Here is an 18,728-nt window from a genome sequence, read left to right as displayed (position 1 = left end):
GTTTCACTGCATTTGTAAAGATCATTATAGGATCACATTTCTGGTTTGATGGGATAAAAAGAACCTCAAATGCTGCAACCATTTTTCTTAGATCTGTCTTTTCCAGAATTTTAGATGTGTAAATGTAAAATGTTTTCCATTACAACCTGGTTTTCTTTTCTTCTAATTGGTATTTTACTTGATTGTCTGTTTTGTTGCTTTTTTACCTACCCAAACCCCAAGGCATTTCAGAGAAATTCAGAGTTTAATTTCTCACCACAGTGGTCAAAAAGAGACTTTATTCATAGTTATTTCCTCACTGCAGTGGATTCAGGCTCTGTCTTGAAACACCATATGCTCCAGCCTCTGAGTGTAAAGATAGACATACCCAGTGTTGGAGGAGAGACACCTTTACTCTAGCACCTTCTCTTCCCTCTCTTGCTCTTTACGGCATACTCTCCTTATATGTTCTCTTTTAAAGTGAACAGAGGCCTGTCAGAAAAGTAAGTAGTTTCTGACTCAGTGAAAGTTTTCTGGAAGAAAATGAATGAAATAAAATCCATGGAGTTTTTTGTTTGCTTGGTGTTTTTAGTTATTGTAGCTAATTTAGCTGATGAATCAGTTGGTTTTTTTCAATTTGTTGTCATTACTCTGTTTTAAAAGGCTGATTTTTTCATATTAAAAAGTATATAGATTCTGAAATATATGCATATAGTTGGTCCTCTTTTACATGGCCTGCTACTACAAATTTATCTCTATACCAGAACAGAAATAAAGAGTATGGTGATAATGTCACAAGCCTTTTGCTCATGGATGAATTCCAAAGTGACACAGAATATTTCATATAAGCTGAAGCTGTTCTGGAAGTTCCTGGCACCTACAATGGTGAGAAGCAAAATATGGCATCTCTTCTTTCCATATTGTGCTATTTTCACACATTAAGGCAAAGTTACAAAAGATAGTCCAACTCATCTAAGAGCATGTTGTCACTCACAGAAGCAAACCCATCTCCTGTGTTCCTCTGGCTTTGTCTGTGTGATCCTTCTCTTTTTTCCATTGGCTCTGGCACTCATCAGGCATACCACTTTGAGGATATGCTTCCCTTTGCTAACTGAATTGACTCAGGTTTATTTTTAAAGCAATAATTCTTCATCAGGGTGGTTAAATAAATTCAGAGAGAAGGGTGCAAATGACTAGAACCAGTGTGAAGACAGTGTCAAAACTCTGGGAAAATTGGAAGGAGCAAGTTCCTCCCCTTTGGTGCTTTGGAAGCTCCAAGATCTGCTAAAATGTACTATAGATCTTCAGTCAGCTTTAAGATGAGGACAGTAAACTATATTGTCATAATGTTCCAGATGCTCAAGGTTAAAAATATGTACCGCTTGCTTAATATTTTTCTTTTTTAATTCTAGTTATTTTAAGGACCTAGGATGCTTTCAAATTCTCTAAAGGGTTATTGTCTTGATATGTTTTGTTCTTAAGAGTTTTTCTCTCCAAGAAGCCAGCAAATCCAGATCCTACAGATTTTTAGACTATTTGTATGGTGGTGCAATATCTGGTTCTTCTTACTTATCATTTGAAGTTCTTCTTGATAGTTTTATGTCTTAACACAAATTGAATGCTTTAGAAAAGATAATTATTTATAAAATGTTTAATTTCTGATGATAGAAAAAAAGTGGAGAGTTGTATAATAAAAGTTTTACAGTGATAACAGATAATGGCAGTTTTTAGAAACATGTTTTGTACAGAATATAATGATCATACCAGAACTTGATGAGTACTTTATTGTTTAGTTCAAAGCAGCTGTTCAATTAACAGTGTTCAGCCTTGACCTATGATCATTATTTTAAAATAATAGATTGCATGAGCAGTTTTGCATTTTGACAGGGAAAGAATTATCATTTGACAAAAAGTAAATTAGTTCATAAATCATATGTCAATTTGTTAATGACTTGTTGAACAAGGCATATTTTTATTAATATTTTCAATGAGAGTAAAACTTGAATCTAGTTAACTGCTTCTGCTCAATCAAGTTTGCTTTGTTTTATAGACTATTAAATTCTGTTTATTTATTTTAAACCAATTAAAAAGACATATAAAAATTGTAGGAGTTACTTCTATTAATATTTTAATTGGAATACACTTAAGGAAGCCTTTAAATTTCTTACTTTCTTCTTGATTGAATGGCTAAGTAACTGTTTCTTTAGAAAGAAATTTGAAAGACAGAAGATAAGCTGAATTTTACCACGATTTTGCAATCCAATCTTGCAATACTTTCAACTGCAATTCAACACCTTTATTAACTTCTCAACATGTACACATGAATGCAAACAAGCACATCCAAAAACATAAACCCTAAAGATATTTGAACTTAATTGTCTATTACTCAGTAGATAAGTGTTATCCTTTTCTAACACACTCCTGAGATTTAAAAGATGTTTGTTCTGAATTGATGTATAAAAAAGAACATGAGAGGTTGTGATGGGTTGACTTTGGCTGGCTGCCAGATGCCCATCAGTCACTCCATCACTCCCCCTCAACAGCTGGACAGCAAGAGAAAATAAGATGAAAAAACTCCTGGGTCAAGACAAAGACAAGGAGATCTTACCTTTACACCAGAACCCAGTGTATATATGAAATTTACTTATTACAGAGCCTCAGTCTAATTCACTGCCTAAAACTTGATTGATTTCTTGAATTATGGGATTTTCATATCCCATGAATTTCTTTAGCAATTCTATCAACAATATATTACTGAACTCTGAATTTACTTATTAGTTACATGTCCAATCCCTTTCCGAACGCTTTTAAACCTTTTGATTAATTGAACAACTAGTTCAACAAAGCAATTGAATTTCATTTTACCAGTTTTAGTTTGACACTTTTCAGTTTAATTAATAAGTGTGCATATATAACAAGTGAGTGATTGATCACTGTCATGGGTGATTGTGTGATCCAAATAATCAGAATTCTTTTGGAGTTTATTTGATCCTCATTTGGATTACCTACTAATGTTTGTGGACTTTTGGACCCTTGTGATTCTTTGAACTTGCTATTAGGATATGGTCTTTTCTGCTCAAAGCTCAAAAAGGCATGGCTGCATAGGTGGGTACATAAAACATAGATGTGAGAAAAGGTCAATGCATGGAAAAGTTAATGGGAGATTATTTTTACTCTGGCAGTGAAAGAGTCATCAGAAAGATATAATCATGGAAATATTGTTGATGCTATCCATCACATTAGATACACAATTCTCAAATCTTCAGAAACTTGAATTCATATGTAAGATGTAAACAGTGTTATTTTGCTTTAAGAAATATTGCAGTGTACTAATGTTAAAATATTGTATTTAAAAAAAATGTAAAACTTCTTCTAATTCTAGAAAACATTTCTTTTCTATCTGGAAAAGGAAAAAAAAATTAAAAGTAACTCAGAAACCCCACCCCAAACATATAGTATAAACTAAGGAAAGTATGATGCTTTGGTGTGCAAGTGGAATCATAGAATCATTGTGTTCCCTTGGGTCCTGTCACTGGTCGCTACAGAGAGAGACCAGTGTCTGCCCCTTCTCTTCCTCTCATGAGGAAGTTGTAGACTGCAATGAGGTGTCCCCTCAGTCTCCTCTTCTCCAGGCTGAACAGACCAAGTGAGCTTAGTCTCGCCCCACATGGCTTCTCCTCAAGGCCCTTCAACATCTTTGTTTCCTTCCTTCAGATGCTCTCTCTAATAGATTTACATCCTTCTTCTGTTGTGGCCCCCAAAACTGCACATGGTACTCATGCTGAGGCCACTCTAGTGCAAAATAATGTGGGACAATCTACTCCCTCAACTGGCAATTAATGCTGTATGTGGTGAACTTTGTATATCTACTTGATGTAGAAATACTCTTGTAAAATTTATATCATAAGTAAATAGTGGTAGTTCTAACAAGGATTTGGGTTTTTTCCCTCCCCTAAGGTTCAGGGACACCTTACTGTGATCTTTCAGTACTTAAGTGACACAAAGAAAAGAAAGACAGGAACACACTCAGTAGGGCCTGTGGTGATAGGACAAAGGTTAATGGTTTCAAACCAAAAGAGGTTAGATTCAGACTAGATATAATGAAGAAATTTTTTACTATGAGGGTGGTGAAACAGTGGGTCAGACTGCCCAAAGAAGTGGTAGATGTCCCATCCCTGGAAATATTCAGGGCAAGGTTGGATGGGGCTCTGAACAGCATCCTCTTGTTGAATATATCCCTGCTTATCACAAAGGACTTGGACTAGATGACCCTTGAAGGTGGCTTACAGCCCAAAGGTTTCTATGCTCCTATGACTTTATTTGTCATAAGGACTGTGAAAAAGAACTCTCTACAGAGATTAGGGCTTTTAAGACAAGCCTGATTCCTCGTATCCAACTCTTTGTACCTGCTCAATTACTGGAAGAACAACACTTTCTGACTTTGGTATGTGCCGTCAGACTAAGCATGTTAGAATTTCAAGGTTCTCTCTCCTGTGGTATTTGTGATCACTTAGGTCTGTTGCTTAGATCAGGTGACAGAGGCTATTATCACACAGAATAATTTGAATCTTATATAATGTGTCTCTTGAACAGCTAAGGACTGAATCTGACTGCCCGGAAGGCTGAGACACCTCCTTCCTTGCAGATTTTCAGGACCTAACTGTAGAAAGCACTGAAAAAACTGTTTTGACCCCAGTGCTGTCCCTGCTTTGTTGGATAGCCTCTTATCTAGTGCTGTGAAATAAATATTTTTTATATCCAACAATCTTTTTACAGTAAGTTTCAAAAATATTTTTCATATTTTCCATATTAAAACATTTCTATTTATTTATTTGGGATGATTAATGTAATTTTGGTAATGTGCAAGGGAAAAAACATAACAGGAGTGAAAAAAAGTCTCCTTTCTTTTGTGGCATTCATGCTACTTTACAGTGGATATGGAGACAGTAAAAAAATGCTAAAACCATTAGAGCTGCATCTCAAACACTAGGCTGTGGAATTTGATATAGAAATACAATAATATGAGATGTACTTAAAACTGAATGATCTGTATGCATTTGTGTATGGAACATGGATTTCTGAGAGGGAGGAGAAGCATAGGTAAGTATGTTCAGGACCACTTTAAAGGTTTTGTTCAATAGCAAAGATATTTGCAGTTAACAGTTGTAGGTGACTTTACTTTTAAAAATAATTTTTTTGGTTACTCTTTCATATACTTAAAAGCATTTTTGGTAGTTAAATAATGTATTTAATGACATAGAAGATATTTTGTTTCATCATTTTTGGGAGCGAAATACATAAGTTAGTTTTTAAAAGCATATTACCTTGCTTTTCTTAGCTTTTCTGTTGACTGCCATTTACGGATGACTGCTATTGCTCCTTAAATAGTTTTCAGAGATTTTGAAACTTTCTACCGGTAGACAATCAGTTTGCTGTTTAGAGATCAGAGATGCTGTTGTGGTTAGCCCCAGCTGGCAGCTAAGCGCCACACAGCCATTCCCTCACTCCCCCACCAGTGGGAAGAGGAAGAGAAATGGAAGAGTAAAAGTGATAAAACTCATAGACTGAGATAAAGACAGTTTATTAGGGAAGTCCAAAGGCACACACATGAGCAAAACAAAACATGGACTTCATACACCCTCAGGCAGGCAGGTATTCTGCCATCTCCAGGTGAGCGGGGTCCCATGAGGAGTAATGGTGACTTGGGAAGACAAATACCATCATTCCAAACATTTCTCCTTCCTTCTTCTTCCCTAGCTTCATATGATGAGCGAGACACCATGTGGTATGGGATATCCCTCGGGTCGTTTGGAGTCGGCCATCCCGGCTGCGTTTCCTCCCAACTTCCCATTCAGCTGCAACCTGCTCGCCAGCCCGGCAGGGCGGGAAGCAGCAAAAGCACTGCCCAGCAGGAACAGAAACATCCCTGTATTATCACACTGTTTTCAGCACAAATACAAAGCACAGCCCATATTAACCAGTGTGAAGAGAATTAACTTTGCCCCAGTCAAAATCAGCACAGATGCTTACACGTCTGATGAATTATTATGGAAGTGATACAGGAAAAAAAAAGATCACACAACAGACTGAAAGAAAAAGAGATGCTAGATTTTGCATTCTCATAAAAGAAGGCAACAAAAAAATTTAACAACCAAAACATGAGATGTCAAATTTGATACATTGAATATTTAAAATCCATACTTGATTAAGTAATCATATATTTTCTTTATTATCTTGGTATTAAAAATAAGAAAATGCCATGACATGTAGAAATAAGGGGATATGGTCCTCAGAACCAAATATTTGATGAATATTAGATGAAAACAAAATTGCATCTAGAAAAAATACTGAAGAATGTTGTTATTTTAGTCAAGTAGATGCTGGCCACAGCAAATACAGCAGCAAATTGGGTGAGAAGATCATGCTTTTATCTTAGAGAATGCAAATAAGCAAACCCTTCTGTTGAGGGCTTTCTTGGTTTGGTTTTTTTTTTTTTTTAATAATAATTAGAGCTAGTGGGAAAATTTTAAACAAGTATCTGGCAGGCAAAAGATCTCACTAAATTTGAAATTGAGTCAGCGTAGCATCAGGCTAGTCAGATGTTAAATCCAATCATCTGCTACTTAGAAAATTAATAGAAGTTTATATGAATACAAAATCACACTGACAGGACTCCAGCAGCTAATAATGGATTCATCAGTATGTGGTCCAACAAAACCAAGCCCCAACAGTAGCTAACTAAATTCAAGATGTATTTATTTGCTAAGTATTGACTGGTACTGTCTGCACAAATAACAGATAGCAAGTTACTGGACATACCAGCAAATCAAATGACTGGTAGAAGGATTATAGCTAGCTTAATGGGAAAAAGCCACTGGTGATGAAGCTTCATTTGTGTATGTGCTAGGGATTTTAGAATAATATTTTCTGAAGATTATAAAATTAAATATGCATCATTAAGACCAAAATTTCTTAGTGGAAAAAGAAATTCATGTAAAAGAAAAAAAAATTGGAAATATTTTATCTGTTATTTGAAAATACTAGATATTCAGTTTCCTATAAACTGCTAAATATGGAATAACATTTCTGTTGTCCTCAGAAAGTCTTGCTTTACTTGTGGGGAAGATTCTCAATGAAGTTACACAGCAGTTTGTTTACCTACTGTTCTTTTATACTTAAGACTTTGCTTATTATGCATATTCTTTTTCAGAATCCATCTTCTTTTTACAAGAATAAACAGTTATTTGGAGATCAAACTAACAGTGAGAATGCACAGGCTTTGACATGCTTTTTAATTTTACAGTCAAAGGTACAATAACTTGGCATGTTAACATGTTTTATGTTTCTGCATCATTTTACATAAATTAGGACAAACAATTCTTGCACCTTTCAGATTAGACAAAAACTCTTCCTGCTGTAAAATTTCTGTGACCTAATCAAAAATTTGTTGGTGTTACGTGAGACTGTTATTCACTTAAAAAAACTTTTTTGGTGAATTTCTTTGGATACTATCCAATCTAAGCAGGAATACTCCTGAGGAACTGTATTTTCTTTGGAAATAACTAACACACTGTAGAAGAGCTGGAATCTTGTGAACCTGAAAAGAAAACAAAATAATACAAAGAGCTGTTAAAATACATGTAAAAAATACCTATTTAAAAGCATATTCAATGTCAAACAGCAAATATCTAAGACACACAAGCAAAGAGGAAATACAGTCATCTTATTCGTCACATCACAGTCTCAAGTAAACAATTTATCTAGGAGCATTTTTCCATGACTAATCAAGATCTCATTCCGTAACTTCAACTTTGCAATTATGAAATGATTGCTCTATTTAGATTCTGAAGCTGTGACCTAGTCTTCCTTAGATGGCTGATGAATTTAAAGTTCAGCATGCACCTTAAAGTGATATATGATTTAAGTTTTATCACAAGGACCACTGTAAAAGCAGAAAACAAATAATTGATCAAACTGCAGAAATTTCCAGTCAGAACTCTAAAGTCTTGGATACCACAAATCTGAGATGATTTGTCATTTTAAAATTATGTCTTATGTGATTGAGAAAAGATGGTGGGAGAGATTAAAATAGAGAGATTATAATTACTCTTGGAGTACTAGTGTTTTAAAATATACTTAGAAAATCAAAACAGACAGATTCAACTGTTTAATATAGGTGCCTTCTTTTTTTGAATCTCTAGCATGTGACAGAATATAGTACAGCAGGAAGAGACACAGGGACACACTCTGTAAATGACATGTTTGAAAGAAAACAATTATGTCATTTTCAATCATTTACAACGTCAAAAAATATTACTAAAATTTTGCATATAGGTTCAAACATTATCACTACTGCCCAGAATTTATTTATTGTATTTTAATTAATATTGAAAGAACATTTAGAAATTCCTGTGTACATAAGTCAATATATTTGACTTTTTCCATTACTGAAAAAATAAATGAGGATGGCATCAGAAGACACATAAGACACAGATTCCTTCAGAACTAGTCTTTCACCTCTATGTAGTCTTTTAGTCTCTCTGTAAAAGAACATCCTTTAACCACTTTATTTGTACATCAAGAAATTGTATGCACTCTCACCCCTCAGGACATCTGAGGACTCAAACAAAATCTGTCTTATTTCACCAAGAAGTCTTAACAAATAAAAATGTAGCAGTGAATATGACAGGTATTGTTACTAATCTGCCTACAATATTACTAACACACTCAAAGCAACTAATTATTCAAAAATTTGCAGATAAAATTGTACAGTATTCTACTAGAATCTATATCTTTATTTTTTTCTGGTCGTGGTCTGTGGTGCTGTTGATGTCCATTTGGATCCTAAGCCACTTTGGTTTTGCTTGGGAGGCTAAAGATGGCACCATGGGGTAGTTATGGCAAACAACGAGCAAGATTAATCCTTTGTCACAGAGTAATCCAGAGTATGATTTTCTTCTCCTCATTCTTGGGTCTGCATGGAGTAATTTAATCACATATCTCGTATGTCCTTTTTTCTGGTTCAAAGGCAATGGGTGTTTCTGTTCTCCATTCTTATACACTAAGATGATTGCAAAAACACTGCCAGATTCACGTTACTGAAGCTATATAGCATTGTAGTTTTGTATGCAAGTAATATATAAATTCTGAATACATATTGTGTCTCCAAATGATATCTTTAATTTCAACATATTTACTACTGGAGTTTTAGAATTTCTATATAGTGAATTTTTCAGGACGAGCATCTGGTCTTTCTGACATGGAAAAGTTGAATAAATAAAAATACCTCTTAACCTTTTCATACACTCCCAGAAACATCTGTAACCTTGCACTGCAAACACAATGTGACCATTTCCTATGGGTGTTAGGTGCCTGGCAAGACTGTTAGACACATCAGGAAGAAAAAAGGAAATATATTCATTCATATGCAGTGTATTCACTTACAAATTTGTATCACTGTTCTGTGTTTGATAACATTCTGTAGCTAAACTGCATCATCAAAATCAAATACTCAAGTAGAATATCACAATATGAAATTTGGGGTTTTAAGAGTTGAAACAGAAAAAAATATATTTTCTTAAACCTCTGTAGTCATTGTCTTTTTGTTCCTATGATTTCCCATGGCTACCTGGTATCAGGTGCTAATGGGGTCTCTTAATGAGGTCAGAGAACACTTCCAAAATCAAAAAGGGAAAGAAGGAAAGGAACAGAAAATCTCACCAAAAAAGAAAAAAAAAAAAAAAAGAATAGAAAGCACATCTGCCATATATATATTTTTTTCTGCCAAAGTGGTAGACTATAAAGGAATATTTGAAGACCCTACCAAAAGATGTAGGCAAGTCCTGCCCGTCCTCCATCTCTCCAGAAGCACACCAATCTCATGGTGGTACAATGTCATACCTACCCACTCTGTGCTGATGTTTCAAATATCTCACAGTATCTAAAACAGCAATAGAGAGTCACCTGACTACTCCATTAGGTATTTTAAATTTGAAAAAAGTTGATACAAATGAAATGAGATATGCAAATGCAATGTAAGATGGAAAATTGTTGTAGATAAAAAAAAACTTCAGCTACTAGAGGAAATTTAAATTTTAAATGTGTTTAATAAGCATATGATATCTGCTTAACGAGATGACTGCTTATTTTGCATAATTTTTCCACCTCAAGTTTCACTTTTACCAGAGTACTGAGTTAGACATTTAGTTGTCTAACATTTAGTTGGACATTGAGACTGATCTGAGTAAGTCACAATCAGATCTATGCACATACATTATCTTACAGGTATTTTGCAGCTTACCTGCCATCTCTCTCCTGCAGTTCTGATGTGCTGGCTATGTTTAATTTTAAAAGGCAATGAAAACTATTCTAGCTAACAGTATGATAGTTTGTAGAGTTTAATATAAAAATAAGACTTAAACTCTGAGGTCAATATCCTTTTGTACCTAATGAATAATACTCATGTATTAGGTTATTTCAATATGAATTACATTACAGTTCTTTCTAAAAATCTGTAGTATTTTACTGAGTGATATTTGCATGTTGAATTTTTTCTTACTAAAATTTTTGATTAATTTTGCATCCACTAAACCAAAAATATCACCTTTGAATTTCTTCCTATCAATTCAAGTGTAGCAACCAAATTAAAGAAACAAGCTTATCCTTTTTTGGCTAAATGCAACATAATGATGGTTATAAAAGGCTCACTGCTGAAAGCTAAATGGTATCCAACAGCTCCCATAATGATCTGTTTTGCATCAGGAGCTGTAATGTTTACTATGCTAGTAACATATGTGTTCATTTTAAAAATCCACTACCCATCTAAGCTGTGCCTATGTACCACTCATAAAATTCAATACTTTGGGATAACTGTGTGTTTCTTTTCTGCTGGGTATATGTTTGTACCCAGAATTCTTTTAAATCATTGAGTACATAAATAGATACCAGCCAAACCTACAGTGAGTTTTATTCTAATTATTGGTCTGGTTTTACATTAGGCCAGCTTATTTCAAAGTATTGATGCTAACCTATGAATTAGGTTATTTATTGGTTGATGACCAATCTATTAGAAAAATGCACTGATATTGATTTATTAAAAAATTATGCATGTGCCTGTTTGGGAGATGTAAGCATTTTATTTCCTTTTTTATTAACAGAACAAAAATATTTTTTTCCTAATGAAATAAAAAAATGCATTTCCTATATCATAAATATTCTGTACATAATTATCCATTTTTCATGTAAACGTAAGTTCTTTAGTCTTGTTTTAATGACATTATTCATAAAGATAACCATGACAAAAAAACCCCCCAGCTTTCTAAATACGCCCTCTAAGCACCTGCTAAATATAGATATGTGAATATGTACCTCTTTAGGGGTCTTTGCTTCTTTAGTTCATGTTTTTCATTTTTATGCTTATGTGATATGAGTACTACTATCATTTAGTTTTCATATCTGTCATGACTGTAACATGGCAACAATTGACTATTGTATTGAGGAATTTGTTGTTGTTTCTTTTTGAATTTTGATTTGTTTTCCAAAGATTGCTTAAGAAAAAACATCAATGAAAACATCAATTTCTTTCATCATATTAATGTGGAAAAATTCAGCTACTACAAATTTTAGCAGAAACCTGTGTAAGATATGTAGTGCAATACATTTTTGAACATAAACCCAAAGAATCTAAATTGTCTGGTGTATTGTGATTTCTTTGGTTGTTTTATTTTTTCAGGTACTGAAAATCTGAACTGGTTTTAAGTCCAGTTTCTACATCTTGCTATCATTTATACTAAGTATAGTGTCCATCAAATGTAGTCAAATTTTCTATTATTTCCTCATTTACTATATAAAATAATTTTTTCAAGTAATGCAAACTACATCCTTTTAAGAAATTTGTCCTTTCCATGATTAAACATTATTGGGAACAACCATCTGTCACACACAGTTTTATTTTCCAAACAATTAACCATGAGTTGTGGTTTTTTTGTTTCCTAGGTTAACAGGATTTCATCTTCCTCCACCTGTGACAAGTACAAAATCTGTATTTTCACTGCGCTTGACAAGTGACTTTGCAGTTAGTGCTCATGGGTTTAAAGTTTACTATGAAGGTAAGACATTCTTAACAAAATAATCTCTTGTTTTTTTTTTTTTCCTCTGATCTCTATACATAAAAAAACCCTAAACATCCCACAGAAATGTACAAAATTACACGTATATAACCTTATCCAAGTTGCTATATTTGCTTTTCAGGTAATCAGTCACAGAGGCATCGTCATATCTCAAACCAAAATATTTTACACTCTACAAACTATAGTATCATCCAGACACAAATATTTCATGATCTCTAATAGTGGCAAGTTCTTTTAATTCAGAAAAACTTAATTGTTATTGAACAATTGTTATTGTTCTGGTCCTCCTGACACATGCTTATTCAAATTAATGTCAAGACATTACTAGTTAGTCTTGAATTTCGCTGGATAGTGGCATTTGCAAATTTTATGGATGGAAGCCTTCTCATATGTTTGCTCCAGAGAACTGCTGACTCAGTGCTCTGAATTGACATAAATATATTTCTCTATTGCTGTTTTCACAATTGTCTGCAGTTTTCACACACGCACTGAAGTTAATGAGCTGGAACATGTATTCTTGAAGCCCAGAAGTTCATAGTATTGCATATATACATTCCAGAAAGGATCTTGTTTATGATAAAGTTCAGTATAGTAGTGCTTGAAGAGTTGGTTTATATCATGCATTCATTTTTAAACTCATTTCTTGGTACCAGGGAGTATGAACTCTAACAAGTTTTTGTAGAATATCAACATAAACTGTTGTTTTTCTCTTTTTCTTTGCTATTGTCTTTTGTGGTTTGATTTTTTCATTTTTGGATTACCCCCCCACCTTTTTTTTTTTTTTAAAGGACACTTGGTGTTAAGACACTTGTTTTTTCTATTTCCACGAAGTGTCTCTGCCAGCAAAGCTGGAGCTATAGTAAGCTGCCTAGAGAAGTTCTGAGGCCATTGCTGTACCCTGCTTGGTCCCATCTGCAAAGAAACTAATCTCTGAGAAAGTAACTAGCTGAGTAACACTTTGATAGCTAGGAAGCTATACAAAAACTGGTAATGCAATGAAGGGCTGCTGTAGAAATACAGTCCAGAATCACTCTGTAGGAAAATGTCTTCTGCCATTGAAATAATTTACCTTTAGGTATGACGGATTAGAATTCTACCTCATGTAGAAATTCTCTCCTATATACCAAGATATGAAATGAAATACATAAAATAATTTTTAGGCCTTTCTTGTTCCTTGAGTTATTAGAGATAATAGCTGAGATTATTACACACTATCTTTTTTTTTTTTTTTTTGGGGGGGGTTGGCGGTGGACATGGAAGAGAAATTCAGGCTGTATGTAAATGGTTTTGTCTAGATTACAGCTACTCTGCAGTCTGTTAATTTTTTAAGCATTTGGTAACTCTGTTCAGCAGCAGCATAATTAAAACTGTTATATTAAAATTCACTATTAAATTCCTATGGATTTTTAATTATGCAAAATATATGCTTCTCATTGAATTCATTATATACAGTATCATCTGTTCTTATAAACAATTTACTGAAAGATTTTGTACTGCTAACACTAATACACAACACACTATGCATCTCAGTCATGATAGAGAATAATTAAGATAAAATGGAAGATCAGCTATAGACTTCAGCTTGCTAATATGACTGACCCCTCACATAGTTCCTTTCTAGGAGAAAATAACATGCTGATTAATAGAACTCGAGCTCCTAGGTCAGTATAAAATCTGGGGAAATCTTACCTTCAACCACAGAAATCAGCATTTTAGAACAAAGCATAAACTTTTTATCTTGAACTTGATACTAATTTCTTTTTGAAACTGATGTTTTATTTTGTGAAATTAGGAAATTTTTAAAAAGTCAGGCTGGATACCAGAGTTTCCGTTTAATGGAGTCTCCCTTACCACAGCCAGATCTACAGTTTTAAGACTTGAATCAAGGTAACTTCATTCAGTCAGAGACTTTTTCTTTCAATAAGTTTTTTTTTCTGACTTCATGAGAAGCTATCCTCTTTATACCCAGACAGCAAAGAAATGAAAACTCATTACATTAAATTACATTCATTTACTGCCTCTTTCCTTGATGTGAGAGAATAGATGTATTTAAATGATAATCACATCAGGGAAATTTCCATTTCTGTTCTTGTACTCTTTGTGCACATGCATAACCCTGCAATCAACATTTTAAGATCTGGTTCTGCCTAGTATCCAGTTTTCAAAAATTTTGATTGCCCAGTAGCTCCTTTTTAGCTTCTTGATGAAACATCTGCATACCTAGTACCCTTAAATATCAGGCCCCATAATTTAAAGCTTCATTATGGATATGTAATTTGAAATTTAGGATAGGAATGATTAGCAACCTGTCATTGCAATAAAGCAAAATGATAAAAGTTGCTTGAGAGGATAGGGTGGGAAGTAGTGACATATATCTGAAGGGATTAGATCTAGTTGTAATTTGAAAAAGAAGGAACATACCTTTCATAATCAGAGATAATATAAAACATTTTCTTTTGAGATGTTTTGAAATAGATTACACAGGTAGATGGCTACATGGAATCCATTACTGTTCAGTATTTTAAAAAAATGAAATAAAATAAACAAAGCCTCCAAACATCTATTGTAGTGACTTCTTATCCTCTTGACAAATTTGCAGTTGAGCTGAAAGTTGACAAGAAACTCCATAGTACCCGACAGAATCTGTGAGAAATATGGACCTAATGTGGACTTTCTTGATCATAACATATAGAAGCATATTCATTTTCTGATCTCCTGAGAATAAAAATGCTTATGAAAAGATATAAAATTATATCATTAAATAGGAAGACTATTCTGAGCCACCATATGTAAGCCACTGCAATTTCATTCAGTCAACCCAAGTGGACTATAGATCATAAAATATCAACTCTGGCCTGCTAAACATCAATATTATAAGCCTCAGTCTGCAATCTGCGTCCCTTCATTCTTCTCTCCTTCTTTCTCTTCTTCTCACCCCCTTTTCTTTCCTCTATATCAAGTGGCATATTTGAGTTATCTTTGGCACCATTACACACAAACTTCTTCATGTTCAGCTTCTTCATTATTCAGAAAAGAACACATCTGATAAACATACCTCTCTGTATGGCACAATACCCCTGAAGAAAAATTACTTCACGAGAGAAAACTGGAACAGATTACTCAAAAGTAATAGATGTCACTTACAGTGACAACAGAAAATGGTGAGGTGCACTAAAAATTAAGGAGGGATTTTAAAAATACCCTGGAGCTAATTTTATCACTCTCTAGTAACACAGCATTGCTGGTTGGAATGAGAAATGGGGAAGTTCTAAGCCTGCTGATTCTGTGCCCGTTTTTTTTTTTTTTTGTTGTTGTTTTTTTTTCTGGAGATGTTTATGGGGAGGTTTTTAGTAGCTTTCAGGCTCTCTGCAACATGTATTAATATCTGGAGAAGGAATGCTATACTTAATCTCCTATTTGATAATTTAGGCTAGGTACAGTGTAGATGTGCCCTTTTATTTTATTTCTTGTGGGATAATTTGGTTTTGGAATAGAAGAGGTCGATGGACTTTTCCATTTCCTGTTGTCCTAAGATACATAAGCAGCTTTATTCATGGAGAGTACAGGAGGGGAAATACAGCTGCTGAGAAAGAAAGCAGCATAGCAGCTTGGCTACTCAGCAAAGGGGATTCAGTGGACCTAGTCCTGCTTTGAACAGTGCTTCCTTCTCTTCTCACTGTGGTATTTTACAGCTTTTAAACAGGTAGCTGACATTGCTAAAATCATTGACTTCATTAAGAAATGGACTGCTAAAATTTATGGCAATCTTTATTCAAGTTAAGGATGATAGATATTTTTGTGTTATCCTATTGGCCATAGCAAAGAATAGAAAAAAAATAATATATAGATTACCCTTATAGTGAAAAACTCTGAATGCCCAGGAGGTGAATTGCAAATATTTATAGTAGTGGTATGAAATATAACTTTACCTGGTTTGTACTGCTGCACATAATTTTAAAGCTGTATTATAAAACTGAATTATTAGATACTGTATAAGTAATGAAATGGTTTTAATATTTGTACTGGAGTGCTGCTACGAAGTTCAGAAATTCTGCTGAAATATTTTTGAGAGTGCGGTCTGAGTTATCTGAGTGCAATGTTCAAAATGTCATGAATGATCACAGCTTTTTCAATATTGGGAGGTGGGGAAGCAAAGAAAGGAGCAGATGGTGTTTATTAACAGAACAGTATTTCCATCTAGTGACTTCTGTGGACTTATCATTCATTTCATTCAGAAATATTGAGAAAAATAGGTAGCTGATGTACAGCATTATTGAAGCATGTAGATAATAAATAATAGCAGGACTTAAATATGTTAGGATGTGGGTGCTAAAAATAATTTTGGCAGCTGGTATAAAGCTAGAAAATTTGAACAAATAGGATAAACAATTTTTAGCTCTCCTACATATCAGAATTCAGAAATGTGGCTACACATAATCTAAATCTTGGATTCAGGTAAGGTTCATGAAGTTCTAGGTGTATAAAGCTAATAATATCACTGCTAGCTTAATATAAAATTTAAAGGCATACTAATGAATTATTGTTTGATTTTGGAGTGCTCTCTACAAGAAATCCACTGAAAGAATTGTTTGCCAGGTTGGAGGTCTAAAAGGCACCAAATTTAAGCTGTTAGTCACCAAGCTGGTACCTGACGGATACTACAGGCTCTTTGTTGTTGCTGTTCACATTTGCCATAACTGCTGTGGGTGTGGCTGCTTTCTGTCGTTACATTGCTTCAACAGCCCCTTAATAAAAATTGAATTAAAGAGAGGAGAAGAGAGGGGAGGGAAGGGGAGGAGAGGAGAGGAGAGGAGAGGAGAGGAGAGGAGAGGAGAGGAGAGGAGAGGAGAGGAGAGGAGAGGAGAGGAGAGGAGAGGAGAGGAGAGGAGAGGAGAGGAGAGGAGAGGAGAGGAGAGGAGGGATTCCGTATGAAATCAATACTAGGTTGCCATGTTGCTTCTACCTATTTTACCTATATGCTATGCTGGTACCGTCATTCTTGTATAAGTCTAGAGGAAGTAGAGAGAAAAATAGCTCTGTGGACTTAATCTGGTTAATTTTTATAGCATTTCACACACTTAATCTGGTTAATTTTATAGCATTTTCTGGATACCACAACCACTGATTTGGCTAAAGAACAACTTCTAGAAACAAAGTTAGCTCTCGAAGACATCAGTCTTTAAGAAAACTTTCTTTGATCGTACTGATCACTCTGCCTCACTTGGAAGTAAGACTTTTTAATTCTGATTTTTGAACTTCTAGCTACTGGCTTTTGTTCTGCTTTTATCTGCTAAATTATAGAGCCCTTATTATTAACATCTGTGAGTTCTTATGGAGGTTCTTAAGTACTGCAATTAAATCTCAGGCTTCAGAGTATTCTTTCCCTTTAATATGGGCTTTTGAAGCATTAACATTAATTTTCCAAATAATGAATTATTTTCTGTCATTCTTCTGAATTTTCATAATTTTGTTACAGCTGTGTGAAAAAGGGCTCTCATCAGTACACTTGTCTGGCTGAGGCCTGCACCTGATCAACATAACCTGTCCTATCTTCTTATTAAATCTTTTTTAAACTTTCAGAGCAAACTCTCTCTGTCCTGCATGTGTGAGGGTTGAAAGGGCTGAGTGCCAGCTGCTGGAGCCAGGCTGAGGATGTAGGTAACCTTGGCATGGTACCAGCTACTGGAGAGGGTGGGGATCTCAGCTGCCAGTCACTGGGGTGGGAATGGTGTGTGTCCCAAAAAGCAGCCATCAGGAGGAACCTGCATGAGCAAAGCAAGAGAGGGACTCAGTGCCAGCACTTGGAGTAAGCCGTGTGACAGGTGCTGAGGCAGTGTGATGACAACTGTCCTCAGCTTCTGCACACTGGGTGTGCATGGGTCACTCACCTGAACACTTCCATCTGGACTAACCACAGGAAGGAAGTCTGGATCTAGGGTGAGGTATCGGGAGGATGGGGAGTCCGTGCTGGACAAGTATGCCAGTACTGCATGTTTGCTAGTAAGCATCAAGCTGGACCAGCCAGTGATGAGAGGACTCCAGAGGCCAATAAGGGGGCCTGGAATCTGGGCGGGGTTTCCAGGCAGGCAGAGGGATCATGCTGGTACCTGTGGGACCTGTGAATGTATGTGTGCCCATGCAGTCAGGTAATTCTGTGTGTGTGCCTCCATGGATGGCCTTCTGTGTCTGCCAGACAAAGAGAGGGTTTGGCCACAGATGCTCATGCTCAGGGGCTGCTGGCAAAGCAGAGTCTTGCCTCTGGCAGTCTGTAGCCCAATCTGTCAGTATCTTGTGTGTCTGTGTATTTCTCTGGGGTACTTACTCAGAAGTGAAACTGGTTAAATCCACAAATGGGAAACCAGCAAATAAGTCCATTGGCTTGACTTACATCCCCAGGGCACAAGTTGTCCCAGGTCTGGGATTCTGTGGCCAGGCAAGGAAATGACCAGGTTTCAGAGCTGCTGGAAGCAGTGGCCAGTTGCTGCTGAAAGCAGTGGCCACTTATTACATCCATTCAGATATCATTTTGGTTCACCAAGCATAGTTTGCCCTTGGTATGACTATGCTAACTACTCCCAGTTAGAGTAATTCTTTAGGTGATGGAAAATGGACTACAAAAAT

General features: G+C 35.2%; 1 protein-coding gene across 4 annotated transcripts in view; it reads left to right on the top strand.

The window, feature by feature from the left end:
• Positions 1–18,728, top strand: part of CSMD3 (CUB and Sushi multiple domains 3) — a 580,220-nt gene that overhangs the window by 91,732 nt on the left and 469,760 nt on the right. For all 4 annotated transcript variants that reach the window (XM_038122727.1, XM_038122755.1, XM_038122747.1 and 1 more), the window contains exon 3: positions 11,974–12,086. In XM_038122727.1, the coding sequence (XP_037978655.1) occupies positions 11,974–12,086 (113 nt within the window). The remainder of the gene's footprint in view (positions 1–11,973; positions 12,087–18,728) is intronic.

This window comes from Motacilla alba, chromosome 2 (assembly GCF_015832195.1).
Source record: "Motacilla alba alba isolate MOTALB_02 chromosome 2, Motacilla_alba_V1.0_pri, whole genome shotgun sequence".
In the NCBI taxonomy this organism is placed as follows: Eukaryota; Metazoa; Chordata; class Aves; order Passeriformes; family Motacillidae; genus Motacilla; species Motacilla alba.
The sequence above is the reverse complement of the archived record's forward strand: the minus strand, read 5'-3'. Positions and strand labels throughout refer to the sequence as shown.